This window comes from Hyaena hyaena, unplaced genomic scaffold (genome assembly GCF_003009895.1).
Source record: "Hyaena hyaena isolate Hyena2069 unplaced genomic scaffold, ASM300989v1 scaffold_70, whole genome shotgun sequence".
Lineage (NCBI taxonomy): Eukaryota > Metazoa > Chordata > Mammalia > Carnivora > Hyaenidae > Hyaena > Hyaena hyaena.
Window position 1 is genome coordinate 3,257,059 of NW_024080701.1, and position 24,890 is coordinate 3,281,948.

The 24,890-nt window shown below is 37.2% G+C and overlaps 1 protein-coding gene, 1 non-coding gene and 1 pseudogene across 3 annotated transcripts in view; 1 reads left to right on the forward strand and 2 right to left on the reverse strand.

Moving 5' to 3' along the window:
* Positions 1-24,890, reverse strand: part of TTBK2 (tau tubulin kinase 2) — a 147,371-nt gene that overhangs the window by 40,369 nt on the left and 82,112 nt on the right. For both annotated transcript variants that reach the window (XM_039232746.1, XM_039232745.1), the window contains 3 exons: positions 13,259-13,324; positions 9,238-9,330; positions 8,493-8,618 (listed from right to left, as the gene is read on the reverse strand). In XM_039232746.1, the coding sequence (XP_039088677.1) occupies positions 8,493-8,618; positions 9,238-9,330; positions 13,259-13,324 (285 nt within the window). The remainder of the gene's footprint in view (positions 1-8,492; positions 8,619-9,237; positions 9,331-13,258; positions 13,325-24,890) is intronic.
* LOC120232310 lies at positions 17,880-17,986 on the reverse strand. The gene has a single exon (XR_005528537.1). It is a non-coding gene; the product is annotated as a U6 spliceosomal RNA (small nuclear RNA).
* On the forward strand, positions 20,863-21,421 carry LOC120232216 (annotated as a pseudogene).

The window sequence follows — 24,890 nt, forward strand, 5'->3', positions numbered from 1 at the left end:
GAAATAAGTCAGGCAGAGAAGGACAAATACCATATGTTTGCACGTATAGGAGGATTAGGAGGAACTTGACGGAGGACCAAGGGGGAGAAGAAGGGCGGAAATGGTGGGGGAAAGGGAGAGAGGCAAACCATGAGAGACTCTTGAATGCTGACAAAAACTGAGGACGGATGGATGTGGGGGGGAGGAGGGGATGGGCATGAAGGAGGGCACTTTGGGGATGAGCACTGAGTGTTATGTAGAAACTAATTTGACAATAAACTATTTGTAAAAAAAAAAAAAAAAAAAAAAGTGAGTTGAATTACAGGACACCTAGCTGGCGCCAGAGAATTGCCAGGTTGGGAAGGGCATGGGGAGAGAAACCCATGTTGGAATTATGAGTCCAGAACCTTTAAATAGTTACTCTCAAAACACTTCGAGAACAAATACTTGTGATAATATTAACTAAGAGTCACATAACCTTACCTTTCACTTAAATCCCGAAGGGAAAATAATGTATGTAGAAAAGGAAACTAAAAACATAAAAGGAACTGGAAAAGGCATGGTTATAAAACTTCAGAAATTTTATTTGGTCATATTTTTTGCTGACTTAAGTTACCTATGTTATAGCTTAGACTTCCCCAAATTGTCAGGATTAGAGAGCTACCGAAAACAAAGAAGGAAGCTGAATTGGGAAGAGAAGTGGCAGACCCTGGACTTCTCCCTTGACTCTGGAATGCGAGGTTCTCACAGGGGGAGCTGCATGCCTCATGAAAACGGAGTCCCTATCCCTGAGACAGCACCTGCCTTGCTGCGTGAGCACTTAGATCGCCACTGCTACATGCGCTGCATGCAGTTTTTATACCAGATGTTCTTTTATCATGGAACTATTTTCTTACATTTATCATAGTATTAGTGTATGTCTTACTATGTGCAGCATACGTCTTCGGGCCTCAGATAAAAAAGTCTGTTACTAAGATGGTGATACCAGAGACCCAGCAGCAGGAGGCAGAAGGATGGAAGGTACAGCAGAGAAGAAACAGACTTTCCCTAACCCTCTAATTGAGGGAAGTCCCCCCTTGTTATTCTCTAGCTCAATCTCTTATTTTTTGCTTCCTAACAGCCCATCTATGTCTTCTGAAAAATTTAACTCCAATGTCATCAGAGTTAGGGGAATCTTAAAACAGCTAAGTCCCCCAGAGCAAGAGGCAGGCCTCCTGCATTCTGATGCAACCTCTGTTTAAACAGTCCCATTCCCAAACCTGGAAAGTGTATTAACAAGATTAATAAGAAGTATGGTCAACTTTGGATTTCCTCTCTATCATATCTTCTGATTTTAGCAATACTGTAGCACGGTATGAACTGGCTGATATACACATTTTAGTTTCAGGCTCACCAACATTGTGAATATTTATGGGTTTTATTAGTCTTCTCAACTTGCCAAACATCACTGGAACACTCTAATAAAAATACTTTTGTGTTCTTTTGTCAGGATCACAGATTCCATTAATTACTGACAAGAATTTCTAATAATTCTTCATATAACCCTGTAATTCTTTCACTGCATTTTTATTAACCAGTCATGTTAGTATTTGATTTACAGTGGCTGCTGTGTTTGTGGCCACCTCTCCAAAGAAGGCAAGATGGTAAAAAACGCGAAAAGCTTACGCTTTTTTGAATGAGTCAGAAATCGGATTCAGACACCACCCCGAGTACCACTAGTTTTCCCAGGCAACAGGTCTACTTAAAATAAGTCTCCATAAAATGGGGATAATAACATTACCCATGTATTACTATGACATTGTTAGGTGTCATCACTGTGACAATAATGTGAAAAGGCACCAAGAGGTGTTTTTTTGTTTTTGTTTTTTTGAGGGAGAGCAAGTGGCAGGGAGGGGCAGATGGAGAGAGAGAATCTCAAGTAGGCTCCATGCTCAGTGCAGAGCCCAATGCGGGGCTTGCTTTCACAACTGAGCCACCCAGGTACCCACCCCCTCTCGCCACCAAGGGTTCTTTTTTATCCAATCTGATGCTATGTTAGTTTTCCATTAACTATAACTGTGTCACCTACATACGGAGTCTTGTGGAATTCAAGGTAAAGATTTTCCCATTTACTCCTCAGAGATACTTTCCTTTCTCAAAATACTTTAAAAAGGATTATTTAAATTACAACGTGGTCACAACAGGACTGAGTGTTTTTAATCATTATGTACATTTCTGAAAATGTTGGCCCAGTATTTTTTTCTTTAATCTGAAATAATTAAAGATTCATAGTAAATTACAAAACAGTACAGAGAAATCCCCTTCACTCAGTGTGCTCCAATAATAACACCTTAAATAGCTAGAGTACAATATCCAAACCAGGAAAAAGACATGAATACAATCCACAGAGCTTATCAAATTTCACCAATGTTACATGCACTCATATGTTTGTACATGTATAAAACTACAGAATTTTATCATCTGAGGAGATTCATGTCCCAGCATCTTTTTGTTTTTATAGTTGGTCTTTCAGAATTTAATAATAAAAATGATATTCAGGGGCATCTAGGTGCTGTTGGCTGAGCGTCAGACTCTTTCTTTTGGCTCAGGTCATGATCTCACAGTTGTGAGAAAGAGCTCCCATGTGGGCTCTGTGCTGGGCATGGATTCTGCTTGGGAGTGTGTCTCTCTCTCCCTTTGTCCCTCCCCCACTCATGCTTTCTCTTTCTCAAAAAAACTCCACAATATTCATAAGATTTCTGTTTCAATCTTGGCTATAATTCTGATAGCTTCACCTAGTTTAGTTTAACAGATAGAAAATAGCATTTATGTACTTCCAAGATGATTTTTCTTAGATTTCCTTAGTAGGTGACTGTTAGGCAAACTAAGATTAAATTCAATCTTCCTAACATTTGTTGAAAATTTAGGTGCCAGGCACAGTGTGAGGATAGTGCAGGATAAAAAAAGAAGACATGGTTGTACCTCCAGGACTTAAAGCCAGCTGGGAAGATACACTTACACATAAATACTAAGCAATGATAAACTTGGATGTAATTTCCCAAAACATTATAACCCTTTCCAAAAGCAAATGTCAGCCATTATTCTAAGACATGCATCAAAGATTTCTGGTAAAGAGCAACTCTTCTTTCTGGGTCTAGACTAGCAGGCTACTGGATGAGGTGTTGGCCATGTGCAACTTGTTAAGATAGTAATGTTTTCTGGCAAGAAATTCTGATTTTTAAGGGCCTACAAAGCAGAGACAGTCAAAGTGAAAGTGGCTTTGTAAAACAGCATCATTTAACATTTTGCTTATAAAATATATTCACTTCAGTCTTGGCTCAGAACATACAAGATATAATGTTATTTGACCTTTGATGTAGCTAGGGAAGCAGCCATGCTAAATATTGGTATTATTTTGCTTGTTGATGGAAGAGACTTGTTACTGTTTTTAACCACAATGGTTGTCCAATGAGGAATTCAAAATTTTGAAAGAATAGTAATTAAACTCATATTCATGAACAGATACCAAACTGTAAAATTAACCATATGGACAGCATTAGTTCACAAAGCATTCAGATTCAAAGTGGAGTAATTTTTCTCAAAATGAAGTCCATAGCAGGACTCTGTGAGGGAAGCAAGAGACAGAAGATGCAGTCAGACCTTTTTGGAACCTGATATCAAATTGTTACTAATCATGAGAACATACCAGTCACACCAATATCTTTTCCCCAATTATCTTTCTCCTCTCCACCTGTCCTCTGTTCCCACTCACCACTTATGAGAGATCAGAGAGCAAGAAAGAACCAGCTTATTTATACAATCTGTGAAACAAAGAAAATATTTTGCATGCTCTCTCTTCCAAAAGTAGTAAAATTACTATACTTTGTTTTCTTATTAGGTGACAAAGACACAGAGAAGCCCCTAGGAGAATGTCCAAATGAAAAACATGAGAACAATAATATGTTAAAGTAATTATAAATCTAAGTTTCAAACTTAAGCTAGTGAATACAATAGTCTTCTTTAGATTATAGGCATAAATAAGTGCTGAATGTGATCAAAATTATTTTGCTTGCTCAACTTTTATACTCCCATACAAACTCTATCAATAAAAAATTATTAGCACCTAAGATGGGAAAGCTGGAACATTTTCCAGCTCCTCCTGAATCTAGTATTACAGGTAGAATTTTATTACAAGTAATATGAATTCTGTGCATTTCAGAAATACATATAAAATGTAACAGTAAGAACATATTTCAAAGTGACTTGTTACAATGGATTTTCTCTATTTGTTGGGCAAAAAGCCACATAAGAAGTGACAAGTTGACCCACTTAATGTCTCTAAGTACTCAAGGTTGTATATTGCCTCTCTGTTTCATATCTTGTTTATATGTTTACAAAAGCTGCCATTTCACAAGAAATAGTTACCAAATACAAGTAAGTTCACTGTACTATTCATAATCTTTCAACTGGGCAACACTGACAGTAAAGTCTATGTATTGTCCTTCATAGATAAAAATGATAAATTAATACACCGTTTTGATAGTTACACCTCAGATATATTGCAGATTAGGTTCCAGCCACCAGAATAAAGCAAATATCGCAATCAAGCGAATTAAATGAATTTTTTGGCTTTCCAGTGCATATAAAAGTTATGTTTATACTATATTGTCTACTATTAAGTGTACAGTAGTATCTAAAAAGAAAAAAATGTATATGCTTTAATTAAAAATATTTATTGAAGGGTGCCTGGATGGTTCAGTCAGTTGAGCATCCAACTCTTGATTCTGGCTCAGGTCATGATCCCAAAGTGGTGGCAATGAGCCCTGTGTCAGGCTCTGTGCTCAATGTGGAGCCTGCTTAAGATTCTCTCCCTCTGGGATGATTTCTTACTGAAGATGTCTGTGGCTATGCAACCATTTCCCCCACTATATGGAGAAAGCCTGTATACTGTGAGAAGACAACATACCAATATAAACAGAACCAAGTGATGGAAGAGAGATGGGCTGGAGAGCTAGAGCAAGAAAAAATATTACCCTTTGAATCTATATGTTTTTAAAGATAACCACACCCTCTTGGAATTCTTAGTTACATATATGATTCAATAAATTCCCATTTTTAAACTAAAAAAAAAAAAAAAAAAGATTCTCTCCCTCTGCCCCTCTTCCCTCCTTGTGCACGGGCTCACTCTCTCTCTTTCTAAAATAAAGAAAGTAAATTTTTAAATAAAAATATTTCTAAGAGATGCTAACCATCATCTGAGCTCTCAGCTAGTGAATCTTTTTGGTGGTAGAGGGTCTTGCCTTGATGTTAATAGCTACTGACTACTCAGGATGGTTGTTGCTGAACATGGGGGTGGCTATGGCAATTTCTTACAATAAAACAACAATGAGTTTGCCACACTGATTGACTATTCCTTTCACAAGTGATTTCTCTGCTCCATGTGATGCTGGTTTTTTTAATGTTTATTATTTGTTTATTTTTGAGAGACAGAGAGATAGAGCACGCACAAGTCGGGGAAGGGCAGAAAAAAAGAGAGAGACACAGAATCTGAAGCAGGCTCCAGGCTCTGAGCTGTCAGTACAGAGCCCGATGCAGGGCTCGGACTCACAAACAATAAGATCATGACCTGGCCTGAGCTGAAGTTGGATGCTTAACCAACTGAGGCACCCAGGACTTCTTTGAAAACCAGAGTCCATCCTCTCAAACCCTGCTACAGCTTTAACAACCAAGTTTATGGAATATTCTAAATCCTTTGTTTTCATTTCAGCAATCTTCACAGCATTCTTCACCAGGAGTAGATTCCATCTCAAGAAACCACTTTTCTTTGCTCATCCATAAGAAGCAACTCTCATCCATTATAGTTTATCATGAGATTGCAACTATTCAGTCATGTCTTCAGACTCCACTTGCAATTCTAGTTCGCTTGCTATTTCCATCACATCTCTAGTTACTTCCTCTACTCAAAGTCTTGAATCCTTCAAAGTCATCCATGAGGGTTGGAATCAATTTATTCCAGATTCCTGTTCATGAAAACATTTTGACCTCTTCCCATGAATCTTCAGTGTTATTCATGGTACCCAGGATGGTACTTTCCAGAAAGTTTTCAATTAAGTTTGTGCTGATACCTCAGAGGACTGTTATCTACAGCAGGGATCACCTTATAAAATATATTTCTTAAATAGCAAGACTTGAAAGTTGAAAAGACTTTTTGATCCATAGGCTGCACATTGGATATTATGTTAGCAGGCATGAAAACATTAATTTCACTGTACATCTGCAACAGAGATCTTAGGCGACCAGGTCCGTTGTCAGTGAGCAGTCATATTTTCAAAAGTTCCTTTGTTTCTGAGCAGTAGGTCCTAACAGGGGACTTAAAATATTCAGTACACCATGTTGTAAATAGATATGCTGTCATCCGGGCATTGCTGTTCCAGTTATAGAACATAGGCAGAGGAGACTTAGCATTCTTACGGGCCCTTGGATTCTCAGAATGGTAAATGAGCACTGGTTTCAACTTCAAGCCACCAGCTACAGTAACATCTTTTATATTCACTTTTTTAGAGGGGAGAGAAAGTGCACGTGCATGCATGAGTGAGAGAGAGGGGTGGAAGGTGAGACACACACACACACACACACACACACAGACAGACAGAAAGAGAGACAGAGAGACAGAGAGAGAGAGAGAGAGAGAGAGAGAATCTTAAGTAGACTTCATGCTCAGTAAAGATACTGACACGGGGCTTGATCCCACAAACTTGGGATCATGACTGGAGCCAAAATCAAGAGTCAGATGCTCACCTAGCTGCCCGAGCTACCCAGGCACCCCTGCAATAACTTCTAACAAGACAGTCAACCTGTCCTTTGAACCTTTGAAGCCAGGCATTTACTTTTCCTCTCTAGCTATGAAAGACCTAAATGTCTCTTCCAATAGAAGTCTGTTCCATCTACATTGAAAAATCTGTTGTTTAGTGTAGTAGCCACCTTCAGAAGCTAGATCTTCTGGATAACTTGCTGCAGCTTCTATATCAGCACTTGCTTCACCTTGCACTTTTATGTCATGATGAGGACTTCTTTCCTTAAACCTCATGAAGAAGCTCTGCTAGCTTCAAACTTTTCTCTGGAAACTTCCTCACCTCTCTCAGCCTTCACAGAATTGAAGACAGTTAGGGCCTTGCTCTGAATTAGGTGTCGGATTAGGGAATGCTGTGGCTGGCTTGAGCTTTTCAGACCACTAAATCTTTCTCCAAATCTGCAATGAGGCTGTTTTGCTTTCTAATCATTCATGTGTTCACTGGAGTAGCATTTCTAATTTCCTTCAAGAAGTTTTCCTTTGCAGTCACTACTTGGCTAACTGTTCAGCACAAGAGGTCTAGCTTTCAGCTTATCTTGGCTTTTGACATGCTTTCCCCACTAAGCTGAATCATTTCCAGTTTTTGATTTAAAGTGAGAAATGTGCAACTCTTCCTTTCACTTGAACACTTAGAGGCCATCACAGAGTTATTAGTTGACCTAACTGCAATATTGTTGTGTCTCAGGGGATAAGGGAGCTTGAGGAGAAGGAGAGATGGGAAATGGCTGGTCAGTGGAGCAGAACACACGTAACATTTACGGATTAAGTTAACTATCTTACACAGTCATGTTTCATGGTACCCCAAGACAATTATAGTGGTAACATCAAAGATTACTGATTATAGATACTATATAACAATAATGAAAAAGTATGCATTTTTCACAATTACCAAAATATGACAGAGAGACACAAAATTAGTAAATGCTGTTGGAAAATGGTGCTGATGGACTTGCTCAATTCAGGATTCCACAAACCTTCAATTTGTAAAAAATGCAGTATCTGCAAAATGCAATAAAGCAAAGTGGAATGAAATGACGTATGCCCGGTTTAATCTATGTGTGGCTTCATTTATGTCTTCAGTGGTAGTGATTATTTTGCATTAAGCTATAAGTTCTCCCTGAGAGCAACAGAATCTTCTGAAATACAGTTGGCTGGGGCTAGGGGTGCAATGGTGGTACACTTCGTCAATCCTTATAAGGTCTTATTAATGGATACCCTAAGGAAATGATTCACTGACCACAGAAAAAATGGAGCCAATAATCTTCACCGACTGTTGTTCCCTAGCATATTAACATATGATATTATATCCCTAAGCCCTCAACAGATACATTACCTAGCTGGACATTTCCTTTTGGTCAACAAATTAGCTATAGGATTTACAAAATTTGAACCATCAGCAGTTCTATATACGCCAAATTAATCACAGCAGGAACAGTTAAAGCTGTTCAGTGATATACAAACCTAAAACTCTAATGAAGTATGCTCTTCCAGATGGGAAGAAACACACACACATACACACACACACTGTCCTCAGCAGCCAGTTTCACCACATTTTTCAGGATGTATTAAAGTAATATCATTTTAGGACTTCCCAAACTCACAATATCTTCAAAGCTACAATAAGTGAAGATAAAGACTAAATGAGAGAGAAGAATTAGCCCACCGAACTCACAGAGATGATTACCTGGTAGTCTGGTTTTGCAAAATAATTCAAAGAAGAGATGTGATCCAAAAAGATGCTGAATTCTGGAGGGAGATGTTTCAACATAAGCCTGTGGTCATACCTCTCCTTAATAGAGCCTACTTGCTCCTGGGAAGTAAAGAGAACAGGAAACTAAAGTCAATTTCTCTTGGCAGCTACACATTAACAGCCTCTCAGTAATAGTCTCAGGGGTATGTACTAGGGAATGAGATAGTGGGTAATTAAGTATAAAGCAAGAATTGAGCTCTTACTAATAGCTTAATACACACTGCCTTATGGGGTGAGGGGGAAATAACCAAAAGGGTAGCAGACTTCTTTATTAGTGAACTGACAGTTCGCCAAAAGAAAGAGTTGATCTTAAATCCAGTCTACTTTTCTTTATCAACATATAGGTTCACAGTTTTCAAATCAAACAATATAATGTAACAATTAAAATTTGAAAGCTTACTTGACTTATAAAAATGAAAAAGGGGGAAGCAGTGAAAAGAAAAGCTAAGAAGGACAGCTAGAAATCAAATCAGAAGTGATGATTTAATAGATACCCAAATGAGTATTTTCCATGTACACAGGAAAAAAATCATAACATTAATTAGATCTTTAATATCAGCTTAATTTTAATTTTTATATGTAAGTATGTTCTCATCAATTACGCCTACTGTGGAGAAATTTTTATTCCTTCCCCTACCAAAACTGGTATTTCCATTTCCATTTCCATTTCCAAAATTACCTTGTCCTTTATTTTTCTCCAAGGCAGCTGACCAACCACAAACTCCACCAACATGTAGAATAAGGACCAAAGGTCATCATGTCTTCCCATTTCCTTCATAAGCCAAACAGAATTCAGTCACATTACATTACCACTCCTTGTGAGTACATTACATTGTCTAAGGCCTAACCACTCTGTTTCATTTTATTAGGCTTAAAAATTTTAATGTATTTCCCATAAAATCTTCTGGTAAATATATCTACACAGCTATATAACAATTTACATAACAGAAATAGATATACTGAAATACTTTTTGGTACAAAGAACACCCCAAAACCCAGAAATGCTGGAAATATAATTAACAGCCCATTAATTAATAAATGAGTTCTTTAAGAAGGGAAGGTGAAGAGCAAATTAGCATTTAGTGGGTATGGGGTTTCAATGTTGCAAAATGAAAACGTTCTAGAACTTTATTGCACACTAATGTGAATATACTTAACACTGCTGAATCATCCTTTAAAAATGGTTAATATGCTACATTGGTGAGCATAGCATAACAGCAAATTGTTGAATCACTATGTTGTACACCTGAAACTAATGTAACATTATATTTCAACTATACTCAAATAAAAAAAATGGTTAACATGGTAAATTTAATGTGGTATGTTCTTTACCATAATAATTTAAAAAAATGAATTAAAGCAAATCCTAGAAGCCAAAATTAAAAGAAAGCTGGAAATAAGAGAAGCAAGCTGATGCTGAAACTGTGTTTGGGTACACGTGCTACAGGTTTTATCAACCAGGGTTTTAACAATCAGGAAGGGGGCAGGTATAAAAGTACTGAGCCTACACGACACAGGAGCTATAACTAAGACACTGTCTCCTAGGCCCTCACCGTATAGCTTTGACCCTCAAAGGGCTATTTTTAGTGCAATATTTGAACTTTTTACAGCAATACCTTTTTTTCCTGTAAAGCTTAACCACTAACATATCAAAGGGATCAAGTTAGTGGTTAAAAAAACTACCCTGAAAATTTGTTACTATAGGCCTGCCCCTCACTCAGATTTGGGGTTTAAATTTATACCACTTGTGTAATCTGGAAAACCAAGTCCAGAAATTAAGTGTTTTCTGGGTGATCCCACTCTGCAGTAATGACAGATGAAAATGAAAATCCTCTCAGGATTAAAGACCCCATATATTCAGTCCTATAGAAAAGTCCCACAAAAAATAAGCTCATTAATCACAAGTATAAAATACATTAGGAAGCAGGCTATCATAAGCTAACGACAAGAGAAATTACAGGGCAGAATGAGATATCCGAGAATTTCAGATATGGAATTATAGGATACAGAATATGAAATAAGAATGTTTAGGAGGGGCTAGGTGGGTTAGTCAGTGAAGTGTCCTATTTCAGCTCAGGTCATGATTTCACAATTTGTTGGTTCGAACCCCATGTAGGGCTATGTGCTGACAGCTCAGAGCCTGGAGCCTGCTTTGGATTCTGTGTCTCCCTCTCTCTCTGTCCCTCCCTCTCTCATGCTCTGTCTCTATCTCTCAAGAATAAATAACCATTAAAAAAAAATTTTAAAGAATGTTTAAAATGTTTAAGCAAAAAAAAAAAAGTGGAATAAGAGTCAATAGAAAGGAACCATGTCCTACCCCAAACTATGGAAAGACCAATTAGATTTGAAAAAGGACCAAAAAGAACATCTAGAAATTAAGATCTCAAGGGATAGGTTAAAAAGCTGATCAAAATCAGCAGAAAAAAATTATCTAGAAATGAAATTATCTAGAAATGCAACACAGAGACACAGAGAGATATAGAGGGCAGGACAAGAAGATCTAACAAACATATCCATTTGAGATATGAAAAAAGGTATAGAAAGAAAGGGGCTGTGTGCTGAGAGCAGCAAGCCCAACGTGAGGCTTGAACTTGTGACCATGAGATCATGATCTGAGCTGAAGTCGGATGTTCAACTGACAGAGACACCCAGACGCCCTGCAAAGAGAATAATTATTTAAAAATCCACACATAGACACATAAGAATATATCTGTAGAACAGCAAAGACCAAGAGAAGATATCTAAAATAGTCAAAGAAAAATGACCAATTAAATACAAAGTAACAGCAATTAAATGGACAAAGATCTCCTCAACAGCAACCACAGAAACAGAAGACAGTAAAATAATTTCTTCAAATTACTGAGATACTACAAATATTAATAAAGAATTGAAATGTAGAACAATGTAATGAATTCAGAGTTCAAGTATTCTGAAAAGTCATATATTGTCTGAGAATTATTCATGTTAAAAGTTTAAGATCAAAGTACCAAAAAGCCAAAAAAGAGGCAAAAAAAAAACCAAGGAATGGAGTGCATTGTGCTTAGAAATTATCAAGGTGACAGAACAGGGAAGAAAGTTTATGAGAATTATCTGAGCAATCTTTTAAAATTAGACCAGCATCTCTGAAAGTTCCACTAGTTGCACTCCTGCATCACCACATCAACTAACAACCTCTGTGAAGCTCTGTAAAGCATTCTACATCTCAGGTGTCTTGGGAGCAGAAAAGAAGATTAAGAACTGCTGATACATATAATCAAATTCCTCTACCAAGGTCAGGTGAATATCAAATAACATGCAGGTTAACAGAGTTAATTGTTAGAGCACTCTACGCTGGGAAAGCTTTTAAAAGACATTTGTACAAATTTTAAAAAGTAAAAATACATAATCTCTTTCTACTAGCCTCTTTGGAAATGGTTATACAGTTATAATGATCTCTGGAAATGTTTATGCTTTTCTCAGAAAGAATGTCCTATCTCAAAGACTCCAATGTTGACCAAATTTTTACACAGCATTAATTAGAAACCCTAGTAATTCTAAAGGTTTTTAGGAATATATCTTTTCATGGCAGAATAACTGACTAGATGCCATATTAATACAACACTAAATCAAAGTAAATTAGCTGAAATCTTGGCAGGCTGCTACATTATGCACTGATAGAAATACTTTTCCTACTTTCAGTTTATAATCATATTATAAGAAACCAAATTAAATTAACTAGAGCACAGCATATAAGACCACAGCATACTGTTCCTACTATAGTGCCTACAAATTTTCATTAAGGCAATTTTGGCTTCAGAGAACAAGAATAAAGTAATAAAAGATCAAGAAAATATTTTTTAATGTTTATTTTTGAGACACAGAGAGACAGAGCATGAGTGGGAGAGGGGCAGAGATACAGAGACAGAATCCAAAGCAGGCTCCAGGCTCTGAGCTGTCAGCACAGAGCCTGATGTGGGGCTCGACCTCACAAACTGTAAAATCATGACTTGAGCCGAAGTCAGACGCTTTACTGACTAATCCACCCAAGCACCCCAAAAGATTTCTTTTTTATCAAGGAATCACTTGTTAAATGTCTCAGCTCCATCCAGACAAGTTCAAGGATTGAGAATCCATAAAATACTCACCTTTCCTACTCATAATTAAGGTTCGGAATAAGAAAAAAATCAGAAGAACAAAAGGAGTAAAGTAAAAAAGAGACTTTAAAAATTTAATTCAAAAGGTATAATTTACTAAGATGAAAATTTTAACGTTATCTGTGTTTGAGATCTTCATGAAAAGAAATGGTTTAATGGAGAGGGGATATCACAGATTAGATGCATACTGCAGATAAAATGCTGACTCCTATATTTTATTAGGTACTGATAGTATGATTCCCAAATAACTTAAGATTAGAACACAGATAATTTATTTCTTCAAAATTCTAGATTCAATTTGTTAATACTTATACCTAATTATGGACACAAGATTTCCTACACACACACAGACACACACAGAGCTATTATCTTTTCCGACAAATCCAATTTTATTTTTATGTAGCTGCGATCATCTGTGATCTACAAACTACCATACATTAGCATTACTAATACCTTACCCTCTGCTTCCAAGTACCTTCCACACTTGAGTACTCTAATGTAAAAAAGTCAATCTGTTCAAGCCATCAGCATGGTTACGCAGATATGACTCTAAGTTCAGCTACTTACCCTGTTTCGGTGAGCATTGATTGATGCATAACGAACTGTCCCTCGAAAGCCCGCCACAGTTCGAGGCTACAACAAAATGAAGCAAAAAATAATAGAATGAGCTTCAAATAGCAAAAGACTCACAAACTTGAGCACATGAAGTAAATGTGAGAAACGCGCATTACTGTCACGTAATTATTAAAATACAAATAATATTAAAATACTACTTAAATTTCGAATTTATATGAAATTACAGCAAATTAGAAAATATCTCTAATATCATGTTAAAAACTAACATTTTAATGATCAGTGAATCCAATTATTTTTCTACCTACATTTTTTTTAAAAAGTGGCATTTACGATAAATAAATTCTGTACATTAGAAAACACTTGGGGCACCTCGGTGGCTCAGCTGGTTAAGTGTTCGAATCTTGATTTTGGCTCAGGTCAGAATCTCACAGTTTGTGAGATTAAGCGCCGAATCAGACTATGCTGACAACACAGAGCTTGCTTGGGATTTTCTCTCTCCCACTCTCTCTGCCCCTTCTCTGCTTGTGCTCGCGCTCTCTCTCTCTCTCTTTCTCAAAATAAGTAAATATTTTTTAAATATAAAAAAGAAAGAAAACACTAAATGCTATCACATATCCAGAATCATGCCAAGCATTATAGTATATACACTAATATTCAGGCTCTGGTTACATTTAAGTACAGTAAGACCACAAGGAATCTCTAAGTAACGATGCCAACCTCTTCATGTCTTCTCTATTTCATTCAAACTCAACTCAAAAATGATGGCAACTTATATCTCTCCCTATATATGTAATTCATATATTAACAAATCAAGTTACTGGGTAATTATTACATGCTAGATACTAGGAATAAAGCCAAACATAAATAATACATCATCGCAGTTCTCGGAGAGCTCAACTTACAATACTAAGTCCAAATTCTTATTTGGCCTACAAGATTTCCACGATTTGGCATTGGCCCCATTCCAAAATGGATTTAGTTATGGTTTATACTACGACCAACTGTGTTTCTAGCTTCTTCTGCTATTCATTCCAGCTGGAAAGCCATCTCTTCACATGCCTCCAATGGTTAGCTCTTCTATTCCACATTAGGCTCTCTGCTGAAATGTTATCTCCTCAGAGAAGTACCCCTTAATCATCCTACTCTAAAATACTACCCCTCCTCCTCCTCCTCCTTCAGTGCCACTCCACCCTTTTTTACTCTGCTTTATTTTTTTAACATAATACCTTTCAATAGCTAAAATTAATTTTATTTATATTTTTACTTATTTGTTCACTGGTGTCTTCTTCTACTGGAATATAAACTCTGTGATGGCAAGGTCTTATCTTAGTCTTGCTCAGTCACAGAAACAGGCTCTGAGAGGTAACTAAACTGATCTTGAGTACACAGAATTAGTAAGTGATAAAAGCAGACATCAAACAAGGTCTTTTGATTTGAAATCATGCATTGTTTCCACTTTATTGCTTCACAAGGATCAAATCAATACCCTAAAGACTCATGGATGGCAACATAACTCAATATGAAAACTTAACAAACCTGAAAATGTTCACAGCCAATAATTTTCATTAGTAGACTTTTCTTTCCCAGTAACTTCAAATTATCCTCAATTAAGATGTACTACTTTTACAGAAAAAGATTATAATAAATGTAATTTTTAAAATCTTTAGTTACTAGAATCATTCTGGTCATATGCTAAAAGATACTCATTCTACATGCTCTTCCTTCTTTTATTCATTTTTGTAATCTGTTCAAATTAGTTTTCTATTTATTCCTTCTTTCATGAAATACTGTCTTCCCTTTTATAAAAGTTTCATTTTTTTAAATGTTTACTTATTTATCTTCAAGAGAGAGCGAGCTAGGGAGGGGCAGAGAGAGAGAGAGGGAGACACAAAACCTGAAGCAGGCTCCAGGCTCTGAGCTGTCAGCACAAAGCCCGATGTGGGGCTCGAACTAATGAACAGCTAGATCATGACCTGAAATGAAGCTGGACACTCAACTGACTGAGCCACCCAGGCACCCCTTACTTCATTTTTAAGTAAACTCTGTACCCAACATAGAGTTTGAACTCACAACCTTGAGATCAAGAGTCACATGCTAAGCCAATCAAGCTACCCTCTCTTCCCTTTTTAATTATTTCTTTTTGTTTTTTTTCCTTAAGAACTATTTTAAAAATAAGTCTGTGTATTTAATAACAATTTTGGTAATCAAAAGTTCCTGCAGTATATTCAAGTCTCTTTTCTTTTCTTAGCTGCCATTCATTGACAATTATAGTCAGTAGATCTCAATATTTTCCTAAGACATTCATGCCTGACAGGAATATCTAATACTCTCAATTTGATGGAACTTTGAGATCAAAGATTCCTTTTTTAGACAAAGAATGTGTGGGATTATATATGAAAGCCAACCATCAATCTTTTTCACTAAATAACATTTCACTGGCTGTACTTTTATTCATTACCTGACAAGAGCCTTCACTAACAAAAATGTGTAGCATGTACTTTTGCCCAGTTATTTTCATTCTAGTAACTGTCAGGATAAAAATCTCCAGAGTTATTACCATATTCTGCAGCCCAACACACAGTTAATTGGACACCTAGATGTCCCCCTAATAGACTGTAGGCAAGACAAACCCAGGGAACCCTTTCCAGTTAAGAGCACCCCTGACTTTGCTTCTGCCATGGAAAAGTTGAGAGCTAAAGAGAGATCAGCTGTTTAGAAGGATCCTGATGTGACTCATCAAAGAAATAATGCCAGGTCAAGAAAATTCATCCACTGTTATAAAGCAGAAAAGACAACTCAACCCAGCTGGAGAAAACAACCATATATACAACTAATTCTAATTTAAAGCAGATTATAATGAACATCATTAGTAAAGTACAATAAGCTATGAAAGCCTAGAGTGGTAAGGATTAGTTCCATTTGGTGAGAGGAAAGAAGGAAAAGTCCTGCTGAAGAAAAAAGTCTTTTAAGAACAAGGCAACCTTTAAAGGGGCCTTAAAATAGATAGATGATCTCTTGAAACTTTACTAATTAATGGCAATTTGACAATATCTATCAAAATTACAAATGCACATATTCTCTTTGACAAAGCCATTTCACTTCTGGAAATTTATCTTATAGATATACTTGCATATGTACAAAAATAATGGATGTAACATATTCGTTCATTACATTAATGTTTGTAATAGCGAAAGACTGCAAGTAACCCATATACATAAATAGAGGACTGATTAAATAAATTACAATACATCTTTAAAAGGGAATACACTTAGCAGCTGCAAAAAAAAGAATGAAGAAGCTCTATATCCTGACATGGGAAGATCTCCTAGATAAACTGTGGGGAAAAAAGACAAGTACAAAATATATGGCATGCTACCTTTTGAATCAAAAAGAGAAAAATGAATATACATTCATATTTATTATATATGCAAAAAGAAATTCTGGAAGAATACATTTAGGAAATAATAACAATATAGCTACCTATATTGTTGGTTGGAGAGAGGGATAAGGGCAGTTATAGAAAATGAGTAGATATGGGAGAGCAGGGGGAAAGTAAGAGATTTGTTTCATGGTTTACCTTTTAATCTTTTTTGAGTCAGATTTATTAAGGTATAATTTACACACAGTTAAATTCATACTTTAGGTATACACAGTCCTATGAGTTTTGACAAAGATACACACTCATGTAACTACCACTGCAATCAAGGTACAGAGTATTTCTTTTTTTTTTTTTTTAATATTTTTTTATTTATTTCTAGGAGAGAGAGAGAGACAGCGTGAGCAGGGGACAGAGAGAGAGGGAGATACAGACTCTGAAATTGGCTCCAGGCTCCGAGCTGGCAGTCAGCACAGAGCCCGATGTGGGGCTCGAACCCACGAACCGCGAGATCATGACCTAAGCCAAAGTCGGACGCTTAACTGACTAAGCCACCCAGGCGCCCCGGTACAGAGTATCACCTCAAGAGTTCCCTTAAAGGCTGTAGTCAGTCCCTTCCCCTCCACTCCCAGTCTCAGGCAACCTCTGATTTCTATCCCTCACAAGCATTTAGAATTGTCTTTTTAGGTTAATTGCTGGGTAATCATGTCTTAACCATGGTTTTATTGTGCATTTCTCTGATAACTACTTCTTTGATGAAATGTCTATACAAATCTTTTGCTCATGTTTATTCATCTGTTTTATTACTGAGTTGTGAAAATTGCTTATAGATTCCAGATAGAAGTCCTTCATCAGAAGTGTGTTCTGAAATATTTTTTCCCAGTCTGTCACTTGTCTTTTCACTTGCTTACTAGTGTCTTTCAAAAAAGGGTTTAACTTTGAGGCACCTTGGTGGTTCAACTGGTTAAGTAGCTGACTTCGGCTCAGGTCATGATCTCGTGGTTGATGAGTTCGAGCCCTGGGTCAGGCTCTATGCTGATAGCCCAAAGCTTGGAGCCTGTTTCAGCTTCTGTGTCTCCTTCTCTCTCTCTGCCTCTCCCCTGCTTGTGTTCTGTCTCTCTCACTCTCAAAAATAAATAATAAAACATTTTAAAAAATGGTTTAAATTTGACGAATCTTTATTTTGCACCATACAAATACATTATCTCTTCAAAATTATATTTAAAAACATCTTTTTAAAATATGTAATACTTCATAAATATGTGTGTCATCCTTGCACAGGGGCCATGCTAATCTTCTCTGTAGCATTCCAATTTTAGTACATGTGCTACCAAAGCGAGCACTATTTAAAAACATCTTTAAAGAAAAAAGTGAGAGTGGTTAACAACCTAAGAACATATTTTATTAAAATAAATATCTAGATATTTGGTGAAAGTGAAAATGAAAAAAATTGGACCTTGAAAACCTGAAAAAATAACAACAGGAAGAAGGAAAAACATTTTAAGTAAGAAGAATACTGTAAAAAATGAGAACAAAGTACGGTGTGTGTCAGAGAAAGTGTTTGATATGGCTGGAGCAAATGGTGAGAGAAGATAATGGAAAAGTAGGTTGGAATCAGGTTAAGGATGGCCTCAAATGTCACATTAAGGTGTTTGGTTTATAACATGCAGGCAAGTGGAATTCATAACAAATTTTAAGTAGGGACGGGACACGATTAAGAAAGTTCTTGGGATGCTTACTCTGCTGGAGGTAAAAAGAACAGACTGGAAGGAGGAGGTGGGGAGACCAACAAGGAAACTCTTTTAATAATCCAAACAAAGAAACCACAAAAGTACTACAAATATAGAGCAGTGTGAATGTGAAGGAGGGAATGAATGTCAGAGACAAAATGAGCTCTCAGGAGAATAAGTCTAGAAGGAGAAGGGAAGGAGCCCAGACATGAGCCCAGACCTATTATTGCTAACCAAAGGGAGGGGATCACAGAGGGAGTGAAAAACATGGAGAACTATGTAATGGAGCCCTCAATGGAAGTAAGAAAATAGCTGAAATTGTGGAGTGGTAACAGAGAAAAGGACTTTTAAATTTTTGTTAAGTAGGTCACTGTACCCCAAGGCACTAGAAATTTCAGCTGAATGGCAGGAAGGAAGCAACAGGAGAAAACATGGCAAGAGCTGAGACATGAAGGGCCAATGTGAGATCCAGCTGAAGGAGTGAGGAAATTAAGGCATACTTCAAACCAGGAGGAAACAATAATGAACACAAAGATTCAAATGATTAAGTAAACAAAAGTTCAACTCTGAAGCTATACCGAACAGAGTACTGTAAATATATACAGCTCAGGACTTCTTTGTACCTCAAATTCCTGTTTAATGTAACTAATACATCTTAAAGTTAAATAGTAGAGGTTCTCAAAAGCAACCACATAAACAACTCACTAGTAGTACAACAGAGTAGTATCACCAGGAGTAGCTAGACAAAGACTATATGGTAACTGTACTATTTTACAATAACTCCCTGAATCTGCTCCAAACTCCAAAACAAGTACTGTCAAGGTCTACAGAGAAAGAAGATTTAATACAAAATTTAGAATAGAGGTTATGTTTAGAGCTGCAACGGCCAACAGAATAGCAACCTAAAACTAAACGAAATTTAAGGGGCACTGGGTGGCTCAGTAAGTTAAGTATCTGACTCTTGATTTCAGCTCACACCATGATCCCAGGGTTATGCAATTGAGCCCCGTGTCCAGCTCCTTGTAGAGCATGGAGCCTGCTTAAGATTCTGTCTCCCTTTCCACCCCTCCCCACCCCACTCTCTCCCTTTCTCTCTCAATTAAAAAAAGAGAGAGAGAGAAAATAAGTATATGATATTCAAAATTCAGTCCCTCACTTGCTCTGGCCACATTTCAAGTGCTCAATAGCTCCATGCAGCTAGTGGCTACCATCTTAGTACAGATACAGAATATTTTCATCCTTGCATTTAGACCGTGCTGCTTGAGGGAAAAAAAAGAAAAAGAGATGAGATGTAAGGTGATAATAAAGCTATTTCTTAACCTAGATGAAGGCCACAAATGTTTTAATATTCTTTCTTAAAATTTTTATGGTTTTTTTTTTTACATTCTTCTGGAATACATATAGCAAGACAAAATCAAAATACTGATTTTTGCAGATAACATGACGATATACCTAGAAAATCTAAGTGACTGAACTTAAGTTCCTTAAAAGGATTAAATAAATTAAACAAAACTGTATTATATAAAACAAACCTACAAACACAACTTTTGATTTTATATTAGTGGAACAATATGAGAAAATGATTTCAATCATAATCATGATGCAAAAAGTATGAAATTAACTTTATTTGAGATTTAAAGGAAACTATGAAAATCTTACTGAAATCCTAAAAGGAACTAGCTAGTGATGTGTAAAGGGAAAGTTCATTCCTTACACAGCATGAACTATGTTCACCCACAATAACATTCTCTCAGCTCTCTTCTGTTGCTCTTCCACAGTGCTAACCTGATCCTCACCCAGGTTAAACTCAACTCTCAGGCTAAATTGTACCTCTAAACAAGCAGTTAAAGGTGTCTGGAGAAAAGTAAACAACTGTCCTGACAATATTCCCTTAAAATTACCATAATACTCAAATGAGCTTTCAGCACAGGCTAGCAATCTATTTTGCTGATGCTAGATTCCCTCTCCCCTTCTCCATGGTAACTATTATTTCACTTGTCCTCTTCTCTCTTCAACCTCCGACACCATTCTGCACTATCAGCAAAAGCACTCTCAGTGCCTCTTTCTGCACTGAGAACTTAAACTTCCCACTACCAAACCTAAATGTTTCCCTGTATCTGTGTCCACTTAATTCTGCCTTTTCTCAGTTACAATGGAAAAAGTGTTGAATCCTCTTAAAGAATGGGCTAACCCTATCATTTGTGCCCAGGTTCCTTTCCTTGATGGCTATGCAAGAACATGGCTCTTAGAATTATTCCTCCTCTGTCCTACATTATCATTTTTTTAATGTCTCCTGAAGCATTACCATCAGTACACAAGCATGCTATAATAACTGCCATTAAAAAAAAAAGGAAAAAGGTAATAAACTAAGGAAGGAAGGATTTTACTTCCCTTTCAGCTCCTTCCCTGTTTTAACACTCTCCTTTAAAAAAAAAAAAAAAAAAAAAAACCCAGCTCTTCCCATAAGCGGCCTAAGGTGATCTCTGCAAATGGTTCACTATTCACTTGACCTAGAAAACCCTACACAATCATGCAAATCAAGAGGTACTTTGTGTCTTCGTGTCTACTTTAAGAATACACGTAAAACTGCCCAGGCCAGGAAGGGTATGCTTATCTAAAAAGCCACCAAGTATCTCAAAGACGTCACTTTGCAGAAGCAATGTGTACCATTTCATCACTACACTGGTGGAGTTGGTAGGTATGCCTAGGCCAAACAGTGGGGCTGGACACAGGGTCAGTGGGCCCAAAAAGAGTGCGGAATTTTTACTGCATATGCTTAAAAATGTGGAGAGTAATACTGAACTTAATGGTTTAAATGTAGATTCTCTGGTCACTGAACAAATCCAGGCAAACAAAGCCTCCAAGAGGTGGTGTAGAACTTATAGGGCTCACAGTCCAACTAACCCATACTTGAGCTCTCTCTGCCAGACTGAGATGATCCTTACTGAAAAAGAGCAACTTATTCCTAAACCAGAAAAAAAAGTTGCACAGAAGAAAAAGATTTCCCAGAAGAAAATGAGGAAATAAAAACTTATGGCCCAGGAGTAAATTCTACAAAAAATAAATGCAAATGAAAGTAAAAACAGAAAAAAAATTTTTTTAATCTAGAAAATAAAAAAGTAAAATAAACTCCTCCAGAAAATTGTCTATACTCCCTTTCTCTACTTCTCCCCAACCCTCTCTTTAACCCACTACATAGGTTTCCATTGCTCTACAAAACCATTCTTTTGAAAGTCATAAAAAGCTTTCATCTTGCCAAATCCAGAAGGTTAGTTCTCAGTTCCCACCTTACTCGACTTATCTGTAGCATCCCAGATAGGACAGTATCAGGTGGGTGATGACCACTTACATACTTGTATTACTTTCTTCACTTATCTCCCAAGATACCATACTGATTTTCCTCCCTTTTTAAAAAGCATTTTTTTAATGTTTATTTTTAAGCAAGAGAGGGACAGAGCCTGAATGGGGGAGGGGCAGAGAGAGAGGGAGACAAAGAATCCAAAGCAGGCTCCAGGTGTGGGGTTCAAACTCATGAGCCATGAAATCATGACTTGGCTGAAGGCTGACACTCAACAAACTGAGCCACCCAAGTGTCCCTGATTTTCCTCCTATCTCACTGGCTGATTCTCCTTCCCATTCTTCTGGGCTAGCTCATAGTTTTCTCTTTTTTTAAGTTTATTGGTTTATTTTGAGAGACAGAGAGAGAGAAAGAGCATGCAAGAGAGAGCATGCACATGAGTGGGGGAGGGACAGAAAGAGATGAGAAAGAGAATCCCAAGTAGGCTCCATGCTGTCAGCACAAAGCTGGACACAGGGCTCCATCCCACGAACCATGAGATCATGACCTGAGCTGAAATCAAGAGTCAGAGCCTCAACTGACTGAGCCACCTAGATGCCCCTCACAGTTCTTTTCTATCCATCATCCAGTTGCTAAAGTAACCCGGTGGGCTCAGACTTTTATCTAGCTACACGGTCTTCCGAGCTGATCAAATCTCATAACGCTTTTTAAAACTGCCACGGATTTTTAAATATTGGGAGCAAATGTCTTTTGTTTTTGGTTTTGGGTTTTTTGGCCACTGTCTTCGGGGTGTTGGCCTTACTGAAATAAATTCCTTTCTTGTTTCACCACCACCCATTCTCTGCCTTTGAATTTTCTCAGCAGCCAGTAGCCGAACCTTATGCGTTTGGAACCCCTAGAGCCAAGTGCTTTTTTAACCCTGAGCCCCAGCTATACCCCCATCCCTAATCAAATGATTCTTAAATTTATATTATCTCCAATCCTGATTTCTCCTTTAAGGTATATATTACTAAATCATATCATCTTCTTGTTATTTTCATCTGGAATCCAAAAGGCATCTCAAACTTAACTTCTAGAAAACAGAATACCAAATTCACTCTCTTCATCCTTCTTCCCCATTATGTTACTGGCATGACCATTCATTCAGGACAAAATTTAGTAATTAATCTCGACCCTTCTTTTTCCTTGACATCTCAATATCAACAAATCCAAAAGGAATTCTTATTAAGTCTATCTTTAAAATATATCCTATGGCACCTGGGTGGCTCAGTAGGTTGAGTGTGTCCAACTCTGATTCATGTGTCTGGCTTTTGATTTTCGGCCAGGTCATGATCTCATGGACATGGGACATGAAGCAGAGTCCCTTTGGGCTCTGCACTAGGCATGGAGCCTGCTTAAGATTCTCTCTCCCTCTCTCTCTGCTTCTCCCCTGCTTACACTCTCTCTCAAAAAAAAAAAATACATATATATATCCAAAATATAAACATTTTTCACCACTTTGATTACAGCACTCTAATACCCTAGGGTCCCAGTCACCATCAATAATCACTAGATTATGGCATTAGCCTTCTAACTTGTAACCTTCTGATTCCACTCTTGCTCTCAATAGTCTCTTATTCATAGCCAGAGTGACTTAAAAAAAAAAAAACATTCTAAAAATTGAAAAATGATTATTTAGAACAGAAATGGGAGGAACACCTGGGTGACTCAGTTGGCTAAGCATCTGATTCTTGATTTCAACACAGGTTTGATCTTGGGGTCATGAGTTTGAGCCCCATGGTGGCTCCATTCTGGGTGTGGAGCCCACTTAAAAAACAGAAACTGTGGGGTGCCTAGTGGCTCTGTCGGTTAAGTGTCTGACTTCAGTTCTGGTCATGATCTCATGGTTCATAGGTTTGAGCCCCAGGTCGGGCTCTGTGCTGACAGCTCAGAGCCTGGAGCCTGTTTAGGATTCTGTGTCTCCCTCTCTCTCTGCCCCTCCCCGTTCACACTCTATATCTTTCTCTAAAATAAATAAACATTAAACAAATATTTTAATTAACAAAATAGAATAGCGGTGGGATTCTAGAAATATATTCAAATTCAATAAATTATACAGAACCTAAGTTCTTTCCTGCATGTCTACTAATTAACACAATATTGATAAAATTCATCTCTTTGTAAAATCATACACAATCCAAGGCCAATCAACCTCTTAAACTCTATCTCTCTCCACTTAACCCCTCATCATGCAATGCTATATTGTGCTATAGCTCCAGCAGCCTCTCTGCTTTTCCCTGAACACACCAAACTTACTCTGCCCCAGGATCTTTGAACTTGCTGTTCCCTTTGCCTGGAACATTCTCTTTTCAGATTTTTAACATGGCAATTCACATTGTTCTCATACTTCATTCAACTCTAAACTCAATACCTGCTCATTAAAAAAAAAAAAGTCTTTTTTTAATGTTTTTATATATGTGTATTTTTAATGTTTATTTTTGTGAGAGAGAGAGAGAAAAAGCACGCATACATGCAACCATGAACAGAAGAGGGGTAGAGAGTGGGGGACAGAGGATCCAAAGCAGGATCCAAAACAGGCTCTGCGTTGACAGCAAAGAGCCCAATGTGCAGCTCGAATTCAACAAACTATGTGATCATGACCTGAACCGAAGTCTGACACTTAACTAACTAAGACATCCAGGCGCCTCGAGAAGTCTTTTTTAACTAATACCTCCAAAACAGTCTCCTATCCTCACTGCCCATCACCCTCTATGTCAATACACTGCTTTGTGTTTGTTTATAGCATATACCAGTACCTAAAATTATGTATATGTTTATCTGTCTTCTCCACTAAAATATAACCTAACAGCCAAACTTTGGTCTGCTTGTTCACCACTATAGTCCCAGCACCTAGATCCCTGCCTCACACATATTATGTGCTCATTAAATATCTGTTATGTGTGTGAATAAATAATAACCTGGTAATAGTCTAAAAACTTAAAAAAAAAAAAAGACATACGGAAAAGAAATGGGATTACAGAAATATATCGAAATCCAGTAAGCTACATAGAACCTGAATTCTTTACCTGTTTTGCTGTCTATTAATACAAGACCTTCATTAAAATCAAAAAGATTCTCTCATAATTTCTAGGCAGGTAAATTCTCATGTGCCTATATTTTAAATATAATTTTTGTGTATGGTGTGAGAAAATGATCTAGTTTCATTCTTCTGCATGTTGC